Below are 18,435 nucleotides of genomic sequence, written 5' to 3'. Positions count from 1 at the left end.
TTATGCACATGAGGTTGTAGTCAACTCCTGCTCAGAGCAGACCCATTGTAATTAATGAACCTGAGTTATGTCTATTAACTTCAGTGAGTCTACTCCAAGTGGGACCAGCACTGAATAACACCCATGAAGTCTTCTTTTCTTTTCCTGCAACATTATTTTAACTTCTTACCTATTTATACACAGGGTTGGTTCTATCAATAGGTAGTATGAGGTAGCCACCTCAGGCCCCAGATACTGAGAGATTTTTTATAATCATCATCATCAAATTTATACAGTTGTATTTAACTAAATCCGGGTCAGAGCAGACTCACTGAAATTGATGAATTTAGGTTAGTCATCTCTGCTAACATCAATGGGTCTACTCTGAACAGGACTAGCTCTGAATACCACCTATACACCACTTCACAGCATAAAGCCATTAAACAATGTACACAATAAAACAGGATAAAACACAAGTTCTAAAAACATAAAATAGTTCACTAATTCTAAAAACAATAAAACCATCTTTATGAAACAAAACAATCTCTTCAAACCTCAGGGAAAGCCATATTAAACAAACATGTCTTCAGGAGGTGCCTAAGCATAATAACACTAGGCCCTTGTCTAATTTCAGCAGGTAATTCATTTATTCATGGAAGATGTTTATAAATCACTTAATCATTTGCGTTTCTATGCAGCCCATATAAAAACAAACCATACAGAAAATGAAACAATAAAATCATCATAAAACCAAACATTACCTTGAAATGCCTGCTGGAACAAGGAGGTCTAACTAATTCCAAAGGGCGGGAGCTGCAACACCAAGGCTGCTTTCACACACGGGGCTAATTGTGTTAGTTTAATGGATTTAAAAGGTAGTGATTCTGTCCTGATTTCTAAAATCCCTTTCACACTGCAGTATCTGTCGCGTTAACAGCAGCTTTTTCAGCTGATATGCCGGCATTTCATGCAACTGTCTTTCACACGGCTTGTTTTCATGCCTCACCCATGCGCACTGTTCCCCACTGTGTAGGAGGTCCAAGATCTCGTCCCGTCGCCATGCAAGCCCTCTCCCTTTAGGCTCTGACTTCTTAAATTGTTTTAGTTGTATCCAGACAGGGGTGTGTGGGAAATGCTGCTGCTATCTGCGCCAATGCTGGAATACTGGTACAACATTTGTCAGGCAAAAAACAACAACCACCCAGCACGACTAAAGGGTGGGAACACACTGCATGCTGGGATGCTTGTCACATGAGTGGCTGCGACTAGCAAAAAACTCCTGCGATCTTCCAGGTTCCCAGCCTTGCTAACAGATTATTTCTGGTATCATTTATCACAGAAACTAGCACTAAACGTCCACTATATTCCACTACAATTCTGGAGCTAGCCTGTGCGTTGCGTGAAAGATCAAATGTAATGTGCAAATTACCAGGTAAGAAATCATCAGAATAACGGAATAAAGTACAGTGTGAAAGCATTCCAAGAGCCTGGTTCCTAATACAAACTAAGCATATGGTACTCTGAGGAACACCCCATCTGAGGACCGCAGTTGCCAGGATGGTATATAGAGGGTGAGGCAGAGTAATGTATTTGTGTCATTCTGGGCATGCTCCCTAAGCTATCCTACTGCACTCAGGTATGGTGGAGGATGTTCCCTATCACTTGTGTTGATGTAATATTCAGGCCCCACCCTCACAATGCAGTTAACTTACTATTATACCATTTAACAGTCATGACTTTCCTCAAAGAATCTTAGGAACTGTAGAGTGCTGAGAGTTGTTAGGAGATCCCTCTTCCCCTCATAGTGCTACAGTTCTCAGAGTTCTCTGGGAAGAGGGACTGATTGTTACAATACTCTGAGAATTGTGGCTCTGTGAGCAGAATAGTGCTCTCCAATACTAGAATTCCCCTGATAGTCTCAGGAGAGTGGACTTGCTTCTTTGTCCCAATAAGTGTTGGTGCAATCTAAAACTCTTTTGCACTTGGCACAAGGTAAAAAGCTGCAATCCTGTTCACACTTTCTCAGAAGCAAGTCCCATTGAAACAATGGCTCTTCCTTCTGAGTAGACATCTGTTGGATTGCATTGTGAATACATCTGCAAGTGGCTTCCTGAATCAGCTTATTAAGACTTTTATGTATTGCAGATGGGAATTTCTACTATGATGTGTACCAATATCATCATCATCATCATCACATTTATATCCTGCCTTTCTTCCATCACGTGGTTCAGGTTGTACCCAGGCAATCAGCTATCCAGGCACTGACCAGACTAGGGTTGCCAGGCTCAGGGCCTGAGAATGATTCTGTATCTTTAAGGGAAGAGAAAATTCAGCCAAGTGCAGGCTTTCTTGCAACATTGTAATGGGAAAAAACCCCAAGTTGGAATTCTCCCTTCTCCCTGCACAACTTTTAAAGATACAGAAGACCTCTTGGTTGCCAGGCCCAGCCTCCAAGCTGTCTTCTGTATCTTTAAAAGTGGTGCAGGGGAAAGGGAGAATTCCACCTTGTGGTTTTTCCCATTACAGTGTTGCAAGAAAACCTGCACTTGGCTGAATTTTCTCTTTTCTTAAAGATACAGAATCATTCTCAGGCCCTGAGCCTAGCAACCCTATTCCCTATCCACTTTATCCACACCATGCATCATTTTGTACACCTCTATCATGTCTCCTCTTACTCACCTTTTTTCTCATCTAAAAAGCCCTAAATGCTGTAACTTTCCATCATAGAGGAGTTGCACCATCCTCTCGATCATTTGGATTGCCTTTTTCTGAACATAGGAAGTTGCCTTATCCTGAGTCAGGCCATTGGTCTTGCTAGCGTAGTATCGTCAACACTGGCTGGCAGTGACTTTCAAGAGTTTCAGGCAGGAAGTCTTTTCCAGCCCTACCTGGAGATGCCAGGGATTGAAACTGGATCCTTCTGCAGACAAAGCAGATGCTCTTCCACTGAGTGGCAACCCTTCCCTGCCACAGAGCTCTACCAGCGTTACGATATTCTTTTTGAGCAGAGGCGACCAGAACTGTAGACAATATTCCAAGTACACCATAGATTTTTATAACAGGTTTATGACACTGGAAATTTACTTTCCCATCCCTTTCCTACTGATCCCTAGCAGAGCATTTGCCTTTTTTCACAGCTGCCACATACAGAACTATCTGTATCATCTAATCCCCGATCCGCTTTTCTGCCGACCAACAGCAGTTTTGACTTCTCTGGATGAATTCTCAGTTGATCCAGTCACATCCTAGGTGACTAGATCAGGAAAAGGAAAATCCCTCTGCCCCCAGCTTTGGTAGAAGGTGGACTCAGCAGAAAAGGGGTTGAGTGATGGCTGAGTTATGAGTAAGGATTGGCTTATAAAGGAATAAAGCGAAGGGGGTGTGAGAGCTGGTTAGAGAGGGAATTAAGATGAATCACCCTCACATTGTGGAGGATTGTTCTTTGCAAACATGCTTTGTAATCTTCTTCAGTTTAGTTCAACCTCCGAACAATCAGTTTCAGAGGCCAAGAGTATATTGTGTCTAAAACACAAACTACTGCTGCCGCCCACACACATTCACCAGTGAGTACACTTTTCATCCAAGAATTGTAAATCCAAGCCTAAAGATCTGTTTACCATATCACACTGAAAAGGGACCCATCTAGGGCAGGGATGGGGAAACTGTGCCCCTCTAGGTGTTGCTGGATTCCTAACTCCCATCAGCCACAGCCAGCATGGCCAATGGTTCTGCCAGTTTGGTTCTCTCAGTTTCTCATTTTTCCAGTCTTAAATTCAGTTTTCCACATTCTTGCAGCAATTTGCTATTTCTTCAGGAAAATTCTTTAGCACTTTAGGTGAGTTTCTTCCAATAAACACACTTCTGAATGCAGTTTTGACTAATGTACACATTGTTTTGCAAGCCATTTCTCCTAATGTATTTTGGCATGTTATTTTCACTAATATATTCATTTTTAGGCACACTTTTCCCTTACATATATGCATTTTTGTAAACCTTGTTTGGCAGGAGAACTGCATTGCAAAATTTGGATAAGTCCAAATATCAAAGCTTGGCTGTGTTTCAGTTCACACATTGTTTTGGAAAGTGCAAATTTGATAGATCTGCCTTTAAATGTGAGCTGAATCAAATTTCTTCCCCATACTTAGCAAGGGATGATGGGAACTGCAGCCCAACAGCAGCCTCAAGAGGGCCACATGTCCCCCACCCCTGACCTAGAGATTCTAGAATACAGCAGTTCCTCTCCTCCCTTTCATGTTTCAGACAATGTATAATGACTTCTCCTAAGCACTTTGATTACTAAATATTATGAGGTATCAAAAAGAGTACAGAGCTGAACTTTTACAATATCTGAACAGACGTTTGTAACAGATGTTATTGGAGGTTGCTGATTCATGGTGTCACCATAAGTCATAATCGACTTGAAGCCACATAACAACAATAAAAAAGAGTAACCACAAGTACTCTTAAATGTGCTGGGGGGGCATGTTAAACCTGAGTGTATCTCAGAGCAGGTATTCCATGCTGTGAGTCTTGCCACACGCAAACACACATCTGAAAACAGTAATATGGGATGCTGCTTTATCCCCAGTCAGACCATTGGTCTACCTAACTCAGTATTGTCTACACTGACTGGCAGCAGCTCTCCAAGGTTTCAGGCAGCAGTCTCTCCTAGATTGAACCTGGGACCTTCTTCATGCTGATGCTCTACCACTGAGCTATGGCCCCTTCCCCATGCATGCTGACTCCAGGAGATGCTTTACACAGCATGTTTTCTGACTGCTTAGAAGTGGGTGCAGCTCCAGAAATATTTCAACCCCAAACAGTGAGGGAGACTTGCAGGTGATAGTAAGGGCACCTCAAGTAGGGATGGATGAAACTAATCCATATATCTCCATTTCTTATTATTTCAATTGTAAGTTTAAATGTAAGTTTGCCACCTTTCCACATTGCTCTATGATTTATTTATTTTTAAGAAAGTCATCACAGAAATTCATCACCATTTCAGTGTGCGTTTTTCCTGTTTGCAAGCAGTTTTCACTAATGTAATGCATGTTATGTTATTTTCATGTATATATGTATTTTATGCATTGGGGGGCAATCCCCCAGTTAAAATTCTGCCTATTTGCCAACACTACACTACACTGTGGAACTCCCTGCCTGTTGACATCAGGCAGGCACCTTTGTTGTTTTCTTTTGTTTACCTGTCCAGACACCTAGACATTGATGTGTTTTAATCTCTTTAGTTTACTGCTGTTATAATCATTTTAAGTGTTTTCAGTTACTTGTCTTTAACTGTTTTATTTATAATTTTAATCTGTCTCATAAATTGCTTAGAGGGTTTTTTTTACAATCAAGCAATATAGGCGGTTGCCTTTTCTCCCTTACAGCTTTAAGAACCACCCCCCACATCTCTGCAAGCAAAGCTAGACAGCCAGATGGGTCTGGTCAATATCTGGATGGGTGACCACCCTGGAACCACATGAATGCCAGGGATATAAATGTAAGAAAATAAATAAATGAATACAAATTCACAGAGGTGTGAGACTTTAATTCAGAACAGCATTTGGGTCCTCAGATGTTGCTGGACTACAGTTCCCATCATTCCTGGCCATGCTGCCTGAGGCTGATGGGAGTTGTAGTTCAGCAACATCTGGGGACCCAAAGGTTGGGAAAGGCTGACTGAAGATTCTCGCAAGTGTTCTCAGGAACACCTGAGGTTCCAGCCACTTGGTAAATGTGAAATGATACTAACTATATTTATGTTTGTAAAGATTTTATAATGAGCTTCCAGGTTCTCTTTTTTCAGATTTTTGCTTCACTTTGTTGAGAGCCACGGGTGCTTGTTTTTTCTGTTTCTATGTTTTAAATTCCAGGGTTATTGCTGCTCTGCCAGGGCTATTCGTTTCTGCGTAGGTTATGTGTGAATGTGCCTGACAGGTAAAGAGTTCATCCATTAGGAGCCTCACCTGTATATTTTAAACAGGCCAGACATAACATTAGCCTTAGGCTATGAAACAATAGTAGTAGTGACTAATTAGCTTTTCACTGGAAAAGGATATGCATAGAACTTACACTGCTGTTGAATAATAGGAAACCAATTAAGGAGTAAATGAGGTCTCTTCATCACTCAGCACATTGGAATGCTAGATAACTTTTCCATAACACACACCCATTGCTTTGTGTGGATCCCACATGCTGCAGAAATGGGTCAAAGTGTGCCTGGTGTGCTGTTCTGTGATGGCACAATTTAAGAAAGATGTAGCTGATGGACAAGAAAGATGATCAAGTCTGCTGGACTGGAAGAATGGCAGAGTTCTCTGCTAAGAACCTGATTGCGCAACTGATCCCTGCAGAAAGCAGTTTTGCTAGCCGCTAAGCTTGTCAGTTCCTAGGCACTGAGTATAGGCAGGGCCAGCCCCAGGCATGCAGGGGCCCTTGGGCACCAGCCTGCCCTGGGCACCTCTATTCCCTTTTCACGATCCATGGCAGCAGCCAATGCATGTGCATTGCTGCCATCAACCAAGATGGCAGCAGAGGCTTCAGCCCCTTAGGGACACCTTGACCACCATCTTTATTGATGGCAACACTGTGCACACAGTGCGCAGCCACAAAAAAACAGCAGAGAGAAAGGTAGGTGAAGCGGGGGGTGGCAGGCGACTCAGAAGCTCCTCTTGTCCTGCAATCTGTGGCTGCTGCCATGGATCACAAATGGGGAGTGGAGGGGCCCCTCAGGAGCCCCTGTAGTGACCTACCTGGCCGCCCTTTAGAACCAGCCCTGAGCATAGGGGTGGCAAAGCCTCTTGTCCTGTGGTTCCTGGTTGGGAAGCACTGTGCAAAGGGTTATGACAGGTGGGTGGGGTTGGTCATCTAATGTCAGATGTTTGACAGGTGAGTTATTTCACCCATCTGTCAAAGTTGCCCATGGGGGTGGGGACAGGTAAAGATCTTGCCCACCAGGCCCAAAAGGTTCCCCATCCCAATGCAGACAAATAGCAACAAGTTCAGATGAAAGCCACAAAGAAGGCCACTGGTGTGGAAATGGGTCCAATGAGGAAAGGTTGAAGGTACTGGGCATGTTTAGGCTGGAAAAGAAAAGACTGGCGGGGGGGCATGAGAGTATTCCTGAAATGCATGAAGAGCTGCCACACTGAAGAGGAGAAAGTTGCTTTAGACAGAACTAGATCTAATGGATATCTTAGGATAAGAATAGACAAATATGTCAATTTCAGATTCACATTTTCCCAATCTTAAATTCAGCTTGTCATATTCACACGTTATTTTTTTTAAAAAAGTCCTCATGAAAAAATGTCAGCATTGTAGTGCACATTTATCCTAATATATACATGTTTGTATGCAATTTTCCCTAATATATATACTTTTGCAAACAATTTCCCCTAATACAATGCATTTTTCTCTGCTATTGTTATTAGGGGTAGGTACTAGATTTTGATGAATTCCAAAACCCAAGGCAAAGTAGAGTGCTTATGTATGTCTTATGAAAGATGAAGTGGGTTTTGTACGAGGCAGCATGGGTTGAAGCAGGGACCCTTGAAGTGCTTCATGGTGCCTTGGAAATCCAGATATTACAAAAGAAAAATGATGCGGACAACTGTCTGCTGAAAGCAAAAGTAACGTCTCTAAGCTAAGCATAATAACATAATGCCATAATACCTAGATGAGAGGAAGAGCAACCACTAGAATGGGGAGAGGACAGAACTAGATCTCCATAATGACTTACAGGTCACGTTTGTAATCAGAGGGAATGATTTTTACCATGAAAGTGAATCTCTTTCAGTTATTCACACCCCCAGATACATTTTAAAGGTCTTTAGTACAAACGCCTGTGGATCTATTTGCCTGTAATTTAGCAGGCTTTGCCCAGTCTGAAGGGGATACTATACCAACAAATTCCATCTACTTCTGTCAAAAGTAAAAAAAAAAAAGTATTGCTATGTTTTGACTGTGAGCCAAATCAGGCAGCCTACAAAGCATCAAATCAGACTCTGAACTGAATCAAGTGGCTGGTACACACCTCCAATTTTTACTAATATATGCATGTTTATGCTCACTTTCCCCTAATATACACATTTTTGGTTGGAGAAAATTGTGCACTGCAAAATTCAGAAAAGTGCAAATTTCAAAGAACAGCCGAGTTTCAGTTTGTATATTGTTTCAGGAAGTACAAATCAGGCTAAACTGAATTTGTTCTGTGCCCCTACAGGAGGGTAGATTTCAGTTCAACATTAGGATAAATTCTAAACGTGATGGAAATACCAGCACCTGCAGGCTGCATTTTCATGTACTGGAGAGGGAACTTCACTGTAGATCCTGCTCTACTCATCTCGGTTCCCCACACAAGTTAGAAGCCTGACTCCACAGGGTTCTAAACTGTATGGGAAGCCTCCAAAGTTCTAACTGCACAGGGAGCCTCCACAAGTAGAAAAGGCTCCCGGATTCAGACATTATGGCAGAAAAAGGGGGATCCAAAATGACTCACATGATGGGGTGGGGCTAAAGGTGTGGCCCCCACTGACCTTTCCTACTCGTTTTGCCCCTACATGGCTGTAAAACCTAAAGAGTGCTACAATCTCCCTAAATGGTACCAACTGTTTAGCCCATTTAAAAATTCCTAATCAGAAGACCTAATAAGAAGAGCCTGCTGGATCAGGCCCGAGTTTGGATAATTGGTCAGTTGCCTGCTTTGGATGGGGTCGTACTCCCTCTGAAAGAGCAGGTCCGTACTCTGGGGGTGCTCCTGGATCCATCTTTGTCACTAGAGGCCCAAGTGACCTCCGTGGCTAGGAGTGCCTTTTACCAGCTTCGGCTGGTAAGACAGCTGCAGCTGTTTCTGGACCGGGATAGCCTGACCACTGTTGTCCACACACTGGTAACCTCCTGGCTGGATTACTGTAATGCACTCTATGTGGGGCTGCCCTTGAGGTCCGGAAGCTGCAGCTGGTGCAAAATGTAGCAGCAAGACTGCTCACTGGGGCAGGGTATTGTCAACACATCACCCCACTACTGAAATAATTGCACTGGCTGCCCATTTCCTACCGGGCCAAGTTCAAGGTTCTAGTTTTGGCGTACAAAGCCCTATACAGCTTGGAACCAGGATATCTGAAAGACCGTCTTACCCTTTATATACGCTCTGCAGGTGAGGGGCTCCTATAGATACCATCATATCAGGAGGTCCATTCCGCACAACATTGGAAACAGACCTTTAGTGTGACGACACCTATCCTGTGGAATTCCCTCCCCTTAAATATTAGGCAGGCCTCATCTCTGTTATCTTTTCAGCACCTTTTGGAGACTTTCCTGTTTCAACAAGCCTGTTAAGTTGAGACCTATCCCAGTCTGCGTCTGTGTTGGAATTGCTTTTTAATATGTTTTTTTTAAAAGATACGTTTTTAACCCTTTCTAAATGTTTTAAAAGCTTTTTAAAAATGTTTTTAAAGTTGTTTTGTTTTGGTGTATTTTAGGGTCTGTTTTTATGATGTTTTGATGTGTTTTTAGTGCTTCTGCTTGCCCCCCTGGGCTCCTGCTGGGAGAAAGGGCGGGATATTAATCAAATAATAAATAAACAAAATCTAGTCCAGCATCCTCTTCTCACAATGGCCAACTAAATACCTATGGGAAGCCCACAGGCAGGGCCTGACCGCAAGAGCACTTCCCCCTCCCGCAGTTTCCGTTACTGGTATTCAGAAGCATGCTGCATTCAACTGTAGTGTCATAGCATAGCTATCATAGCTAGTAGCCACTGACAGCCTCCTTGTCTAATCCGCTTTTAAAGCCATCCAAGTAGGTGGCCATCCCTGCCTGTCATTATTGACAGCAGAAGCTATTCAACTGAACAGATATCATTGCATTCAATATAAAAGGATTTGGTAATCAAAGAAACATCCTGAGTAGCAGTTCTGCCTCAGATACTCATGCTCCATATAACTGAACATATAAAAAGAGCCTGCTGAACCAGGTCCAGCATCCTGTTCTCACAGTGGCCAGCTGGATGCCCATGGGAAGCCCACAAGCAGGACCTGAGCGCAACAGCACTCTCACCTCCCGTGGTTTCCAATCACTGGCATTCAGAAGCATACTGCCTCCCTCAGTGGAGACAGAACATAGCCATCAGGGTTAGTAGCCATTGAGAAGTATGGACTGGGAACAGGCATTTGTGAATGGCCACACAGATGCTTTGATGGCAAATTCCAACTCCGCTTGCATGAGTAAGAAGATGCATTATGGATCTTACTCTCTGTGTGGGTGTGCAGAGCCTATTTTGGGTATGCCAAACCTGAAGACAAATGGTTCAACAGCAACCTGGAGAACAGAACATGCCAACAGCTCACACAGGACTCCATTAGCAGAGTGCAGGGCGTGGGCGACTTTGCTCAAAATTATTGCAGATCATTGGCACAGCAAGAGTTCCCCACATTTGAAGCAAAGCAATCTTTGTGGTGTGCTGTTGCTTGAGCTTCTGCAGCTCATACTGGAGGCAGAACTAGATGATGCAAGATAAACAGAACTGCCACTATTACATTATTTTTCCATTCTACCCATTTGCATGCAGTATTATACAAAATTGTGGCTGATGTCACTATGTTATTTCCCGGACCTTCCTCACACAACTGGCTGCCAGTGGGGTCATAAAAGTGCACAGTGAGATGTGTTTTGTTATACTACATCAGGGGTTGGGAATGCTTTTCAGCCTGAGGGCCACATTCCCTTCTAGGCAAACTTCTGAGGGTCACATGCCAGTGGTGTGCCAAGCCAAAGGCAGAAGTGGGTAGAACAATGTATGCAATTTTTACCTTTCTACATTAGGCTAATTTCTGCACACACTCACACACTCCTCGCTGTCCTCTATCCAGGCAGCCAAGAGGTATTGTCAGAGTTCAAGAACGCATTCTATCTGCACCAAAATACTTGGAGGGGGGCATAGCAGGGATAGTGAGGTGTGTGGCCTGGGAAGAGTTCTGAGCAACAAACAGGCCTAGTGGGCTGCATTTGGACCCTAGGCCTGAGGCTCACACACAAACACACACAAGCTTATATGTGGGTTGTTTTAACTATGACTTGGTGTTACATGTGAACCCAGCACCCTTCCTTAACTATGGTTTGTTTGGCTAGTCCTCCCCAGATGCTCACCAAGCTAGCAGGGCATGTCTGAGCAGCTGCAAAACAAATCAAACATTGGAGAAATACATCATGGTTTGTTTGATCATCTGTGGGACAGTATATGGCTATCAGTGGCTACTAGCCATGATGGCTGTGTGCTCTGCCTCCATTCTCAGAGGCAATATGCTTCTGAAAACCTGTTGCCAGAAACCACAGGAGGGGAGAGTGCTACTGCACTCAGGTCCTGCTTGCAGGCTTCCCATAGGCATCTAGCTGGCCATTGTGAGAACAGGATGTTGGGCTAGATGGGCGACTGGCCTGATCCAGCAGGCTCCTCTTATGTTCCTATGGTTAATTTGTGGTTTGTTGTGCAAACCATGGGTTAGTGGTATGTGCAAACCCGGTCTATATAGGTTCTTTACGGTAGGGATCTTCTCTATATGTATTTTTACTTCTGTTTGTTTTCCCCTGGGGAAGATCTCCCATTTCTGAAGCACACAAGATCTCCCATTTTTATACGCACACATCCCTCTCTGTCCTCCCTCTGGATAAGCTAGAAGCATTAGCAGAGTTCAAGGATATATTCTAGCCAGGGCAAAACTCTCAAAGAGGGTATGGATCAGGGCCTGAGGAGAAGGTGATGGCCTGGGGAGAGTTCTGAGGGCTGAATTAAGCCCTTGGGCCTGAGGTTCCTCACCACTCTACTACACATTACCAGGAAGAGGGGTGAAAGGCCAGGGAGAGGCGACAACTAGGGCCTTAGTCCTCCTCACTAGTTGGGCTGCCACATGGGGCTTTGAAGACATGAATGGGAAATCAGAGATTTCCTAACAATCAAAAGCAGCTCCTGTGGCCCTGTCAGCAGGCCTGGGCCACAGGGTTGGCATTGTTGGGCATTTCCTGAGGCCCACAACCCTGCAGGCACCCACTGCCAACTCCTAGAGTCTACTGACCTGCTATTCCTTGCCATTCTTGCTATCACTGCCTGTTCACTTGCCCTCTCCTAGAATGAGGGGATGCTATGTCCAGTGGCACAAACAGAGCAACTAAGGCAGGCCCTCCTGATGTTGCTGAACAACCACTCCTATCAGCCCCAGCAAGCATGTCCAGTGGCTAGGGATGATGTAGGTCTGGAGGGCCAAATGTTCCTCATACCAGAACTAAAGGGAGATATTGACATGATCATTTACGCGTGATAAGAACCCAAGGCTTAAAACGGGGAAGGGCCCTGTTTCCACTGTCCCCACAAACGCTGTGACAATGGACTTCATTTGTTTGAATTAAAAATGTATTTTGCTTAAATTGCCTTGTTTGCTTAAAGTAAAAAGTGCTGGGCCTGTTTAGAAATGTAGCACAGTAAATTGACAGTTAACTTGCTTGTGTGTTAATCTGCTGACAAGTTAATTCACTTGTGTGTGTGTAAAGAGAAATGCTAATTTGTTGACATGCATTATCATTGTTTGTTTAAAGCTGTGTTTGCAAAATAGCTATAGCTGGGAAAATCAGTTGTTGTTGCAAACTGCAGCTGTACTGTAGAAAAGTATCAAACTATGTTGCAGATATACAAGGCTAAAATGAACATAACAAGATAACAAGTGTGAAAAACAATCTCCTAATATGGTTACCAGGAGGAAATGGGTATGGACTAATGATGTAGTCATGATGTAGTTATTATGATATTGATGCATGCATAATTAGTAAAACAAAGCTTATAAAAAGGCCAGCACTGCAGTGTTTTGCCAGAACTGGCTTGGCCCTTCTCCACGTGCACGTGTTAGAAATAAATATACTCCATCCTCCATCTTGTTTCGTTCGTTTCTGAGACTCTATTGTGTGAGTATTGGGAGCGGATCCAAGCTACTAGAACCCCCAAAAGGGGCTAGGGCGTTTTGTTTGTTACAACGCCACTTCACAGACTTTTCATATTCAGCATGAAGGAATGAACAGGGTTGTAAGCATGCTCAGTGAGATGGAAAAACCTGCATCTGGGCTGCATGATTTCAGACTGCAGAACTGAAATCTTTGTGTTCCCTGTAGGGGCCAGTTTCAACTGCTCAGCATGGTAAGTATTGTGGTCACTTGCACATAGCATCAAGAGCAGCTCTACTTCTCCTTTTCATCTTCTTCAGGTGAGGCTGTCGATTTGCTGAACCGTTGCCTGGCCGCGACAATGGACTGGATGAGAGTTAACAAACTGAAGCTCAATCCAGACAAGACTGAGATGCTGTTGGTGGACGGGTTCTCTGATCGGATGGTGGATATATACCCTGTCCTGGATGGGGTTACACTCCCCCTAAAGGACCGGGTTCATAGTCTGGGAGTCTTTTTAGACTCTTCCCTCTCACTTGAGGCTCAAGTAGCCTCGGTGGTTAGGAATGCATTTTACCAACTTCGGTTGGTAGCCCAGCTACGTCCCTATTTGAGTAAAGAGGACCTTACATCAGTGGTACATGCTCTGGTAACCTCACGTTTGGATTACTGTAATGCGCTTTACGTAGGGCTACCTTTGAAGACAGTTCGGAAGCTACAACTAGTGCAAAATGCGGCGGCCAGATTGCTGACAAGGACCAAGAGGTCCGAGCATATAACACCTGTTCTGGCCAGCTTGCACTGGTTGCCAATATGTTTCCGGGCTAGATTCAAAGTGTTGGTATTAACCTATAAAGCCTTATACGGTGCGGGACCACGATACCTTGCAGAACGCCTCTTCCGATATGAACCGGCCCGTGCACTACGTTCTGCTACGAAGGCCCTCCTCCGGGTTCCAACTCACAGGGAGGCCCGGAGGGTGATGACAAGATCTAGGGCCTTCTCAGTGGTGGCCCCCGAACTATGGAACAGTCTCCCCAAGGAAGTACGCCTGGCGCCGACTCTGCTCTCCTTCCGGCGCCAGGTCAAAACCTTCCTATTCTCTGAAGCATTTTAAGTTACACTGATTTACTTTTTAAAATGTTTATTGGATTGGATTGATGATTGTATTTTAGTATTATTTTGTTATTCATTGTATTTTTATGCTATTTTATGTTCACTGCCCAGAGAGCTATTGCTAGTCGGGCGGTATATAAATTTAATAAATAAATAAATAATATAAATAAATAAGAGAGGAAATGCATCATCAGAAAAAGTCACATATTCAGGACTTATCCAAAGTCTTAAGACCAATGCGGAAGACAGTAGTTGTCAAAAAATGATTAATTTTACTGCATTCATTTTAATTGTGCTACTATCAACATTAGTGAATTTATAATTTCCTCTTTCAACAAACCTTTTAAGCTGAGACCTATCCCAGTCTGCCTCTGTGTTGGAATTGCTTTTTAACATTTTTTTTTTAAAACAACAACACTATTGTAAACCCTTTTTTAAAGATGTTTTTCAAGCTTTGTAAAAAAATGTTTTTAAAGTTGTTTTGTTTTGGTGTATTTTAAAGTCTGTTTTTATGAAGTTTTGATATGTTCTTAGCGCTTTTGTTTGCCGCCCTGGGCTCCTGCTGGGAGGAAGGGCGGTCTATAAATCAAATAATAAAGAAATAAATAAAAATAAAATGATTTCTTGGTATCGATGATGCCAATATATAATGAAAAAACCACTTCTGTTATGTTTTGTTTCACTATCTTGTTATTAGTATTTTGATATTTTAATAATAATAATAATAATAGCAGGATAGGTTTGCATGCAATCTGCATGTGCTAATTTGTATGTATAGACTCAAATTTAGGAAGGATTACTATCTCACCAAAGTGGGAAGATTGTGACCCTGTATGCCTGCTGAGTCTGCTCTCCTGGTGCTCACTGTTGATGGACAACTTCAAGCCCCCTCTTGCCATCCCTTCTTCTTCTTTTGGAGTTTAATGGTGAATCAAGGCCAAAGCCACTATTATGCTGCCATCCCTTCTCATGGTTCTTAATCTTTAAACAGGACTTGGATTGAACACAGCCCTATAAATACAGGACTGTCCTCTATAAAGCAGAATACATGACCCATCCCCAATGTTGAACCCTTAATGGGCAGAATTCATTAATATGGGTTGGGTGCTTCGAGGGAAGGGAGCTATTTGCAGGGCATGGTGATAATTACTCAGTCCTTATGAAGTGAGCTATTTCCCATGAGTGGTTTGGAGCATGGAGGAAGCCACAAGATGCAGCGATTTAAGCCTCTGTGTGGCAGCTTTTTATGTTGCCTATCAATGTATGTTGATAATAATAATAATAATAATAAATTGAATTTATTGGTCGCCCATCTGGCTGGCTGTCCAGCCACTCTGGGCAACGAACAACATAGGCATACAATACATAGACATTAAAAATCTAAAAACAATGAAGATAAAATCTAACCCACCCCAAAAGCCTGCCTGAAGAGCCAGGTCTTCAAGGCCCAGCGGAAGCTCATCACAGAAGGGGCATGAGCCTTCACTGTTGTGCCCACAAGCCTGAAACTCGTTCCTCAAGGAGATCCACCAACAGTGATCATTGGGCAGAACAAATAAACCTTTTCCTGTTCTACCAGGCCTTTTGACCCCAGTGGTATTTTTGCTTTTACTGTGTTTATGGATGGGGGAGACATTCAGTTCAGTTTGCACTGAAAACTGAATCGATCAAATTTACATTTTCCAAAACAATATGAGAACTGAAACACAGCCACCCTTCAAATTTTCACTTATACAAACTTTGCAACACAGTTCTCCAACAAAATGGTTACAAAAATGCATATATTAGGGGAAGATGTACATAAAAATGAATATATCAGTGAAAGTAACATACAAAACTGCATTATATTAGAAGAAATTGCTTGCACAAATGTGATTTTTTTCAGTGATCGGTCAAAGGCCATATCAAAAGATAGGCAAATGTGTTTTATCAATGAGGGCAATGCAAAAATGTGTACATTAGTCAAAACTGCATACAAAAATGTTTTATTTGGAGAAATTTGCACTAAAATGCTAAAGAATTTTCGTGAGAATTTTTTAAGAAAAAAATGCAAATTGCTGCAGAAATGTGGAGAACTGAATTGAAAACTGGAAAAATGAGAATCGGAGAGAACCAAAACTGACACATCCTTCCATCCCTAACTGTGTTTTATTCCTATTTTTTGGTGTTTGTATTCCTATTGTGGGTGTGTTTTCTTTAACAGTTTTATTGTGTAATTTGTATGGATCATTGTTTAACCACTTTAAGCAGACAGTCATCAATTCTGGACCTGCTAGGTAAGTTAGGCTGCGTCTGATGGTCCATGGAAGGGCATCCTTGAAGTCACAGGATGTTTTGGGTGTCCCTCCCTGAAGGAGGAGCAAGAGCATCTCCAGATGCTACTTAGTAAGGCCCCTCCCACCTCTGCTATGGAACCCTCCACAGTCCTTGCCTTATTAACATCAGAGCTCTGATGTCAATAGAGGCAGGGAGGAGGCTGATGATGCAGATTCAGGGGGGCATGGTTTGGATCCATAGCTTTACCAGTCCCTCAACTTCCCCCTCAAAATGGGTCAGGGTCATAGCCTAACCTGGCATATGTATTCTTCTTTCCTTGGGACAGTCATCAGTTTATAAAAAGCTGGAAAAAGCAAAAGCTAATACAAATCCACCTTCCAACCTACTGCCATTCACCCATTAGAACTTTGGATATCTCAGAGCCATCAGTCCCCTGCACCCCCTAGGGGACAGTTAGGTATGTTCTTGCCAAAGTAATAATCTCTATGATATCCCATTGAAATTAGTGGGAATTCCTTCCCTGGCATTGTGTTTAATTTTTGAATATTCCTCCAGAGTGGAAAATGTTTATGCAAAGCAATCTGATGCACATTTACTAAGAAGAAAGTCCCACGACTCCACAGGGTTTGCTCCCAGCTAAGTGTGTATAGGATTACAGCCTCTGCATGTTTAGGATTATTATCTTCATTCCATAATCTTATTAAATGCTTGATACATTGAACAAACCAGACACACCACCACTGGCTCTCCTTCCCCCTTTCATTTCTTAGCAATATAATTTTTGAGTGATGGATATGGACAGCCTGAATATTAAGAGAGCACTTTCCTGAGATAATGTATGCAAGTTGCCTTGAACACTCCAAAATGTTATACAAAATGCAATGTCGCGTTATTCTTAAATTTTTGACGGGAAGAGAAATGGTTTCTCTTCATTACTGTGGTCTATGCCAGATCAGACCCGCAGGGCTTCTCTTCCTGTGAGCAGCTGCATGGCATTACAATGACTTGTGTACAGTTCAATCCAATCTTACTCAATATGGATTATAATCACATCATCATTATAATCATCATTATTATGCTGCCTGTCATCATCAATAATATGTCTGCTTACATCTTTGACTTGTGTTTGACCTCCCCACCACAATTTAAAACTGAATATATTTTATAGATAACACGCATACAATTCAGATAAAATTATTTTTTTGCAAATTCTTCCAACAACCCAACCCTCATTTTTCAGCCTCTTGGAACTCTTCGTACCCAAATGACTGAAATATTTTGTTTTGTTCCACACTGTGACATTCTCAGGACTTTCAGCCTGACATTTTCATTTTCTTTCAAACTGTATTCAAATAGTAGTGGGGGGGGGAGCATCCACACAATTACATGGACAAGGTCTGCAAGGATTTCTCTTAGTGTGACTGTAGAAAATGACTCTGGACATGCACTTGCTTGTTAATCATTAAAAGTCTGACAAAAGATACAGAAACTTATAATTATCAGATGCAACACAACTTTTTCAAGTGTTGGTAAAGTTTTGCTTTCGGGTTTCCTTTTTAAAAAAGGCCACCTTACCTTGATGGTGAAGAAGTACCAAGCATGCCGTAATAAAGAGAGCTTTGATCATTTTGGGCAGTGGGTTGGCGAGGCGACCAGAGGAGCCCTTTGATTTCAGTAACCGGGGTGCCAACTTGAGCCGTCTCCAGCCTCGCTTCAACTGTGCACAGGGAAGAATGACTCCTTCGGCTTTATTCTTGTTGCTACATAAGGAAGTGTTTACCAAAGGTGTTGCACAACTTCCCAGTTGCAACAGTGCCACTGCAGGGCAGAACTACGAGCTCACTTAACCAGTGTCGATCGTCTTGTGATAGATGGATGGCTTCTTGAAAGACATTTCCCAAAGTGAAAGCCCCCAAAGATTGAATTAATTGGCAATGTCTGAGGTCTTGTTTGGTCTGGATGTTAATAAAACTGGGTGTTTTCTTGGGCTGCATTCACACCATACATTTAAAGCCAACCTCCCCCAAGAATCCCAGGAACTATACTTTACCCCTCACAGAGTTACAATTCCCATCATCCTTAACAAACTACAGTTTCCAGGATTCTTTGAAGGAGAAAACGTGCTTTAAATGTATGGTG

The 18,435-nt window shown here is 42.8% G+C and overlaps 1 protein-coding gene across 1 annotated transcript in view; it reads right to left on the bottom strand.

Annotated features, from left to right (window-relative positions):
- Positions 1-18,013, bottom strand: part of LOC133368291 (zinc metalloproteinase-disintegrin-like NaMP) — a 111,048-nt gene extending 93,035 nt beyond the window's left edge. Inside the window, exon 1 of the mRNA XM_061592334.1 lies at positions 17,872-18,013. Coding sequence (XP_061448318.1) covers positions 17,872-17,923 — 52 coding nt within the window. The 5' untranslated portion in view covers positions 17,924-18,013. The remainder of the gene's footprint in view (positions 1-17,871) is intronic.
- Positions 18,014-18,435: the final 422 nt, after the last annotated feature.

Source organism: Rhineura floridana, chromosome 12, assembly GCF_030035675.1.
Source record: "Rhineura floridana isolate rRhiFlo1 chromosome 12, rRhiFlo1.hap2, whole genome shotgun sequence".
NCBI lineage: Eukaryota > Metazoa > Chordata > Lepidosauria > Squamata > Rhineuridae > Rhineura > Rhineura floridana.
Note: the sequence above shows the minus strand (reverse complement) of the source record. Positions and strands in the feature narration are given on the sequence as shown.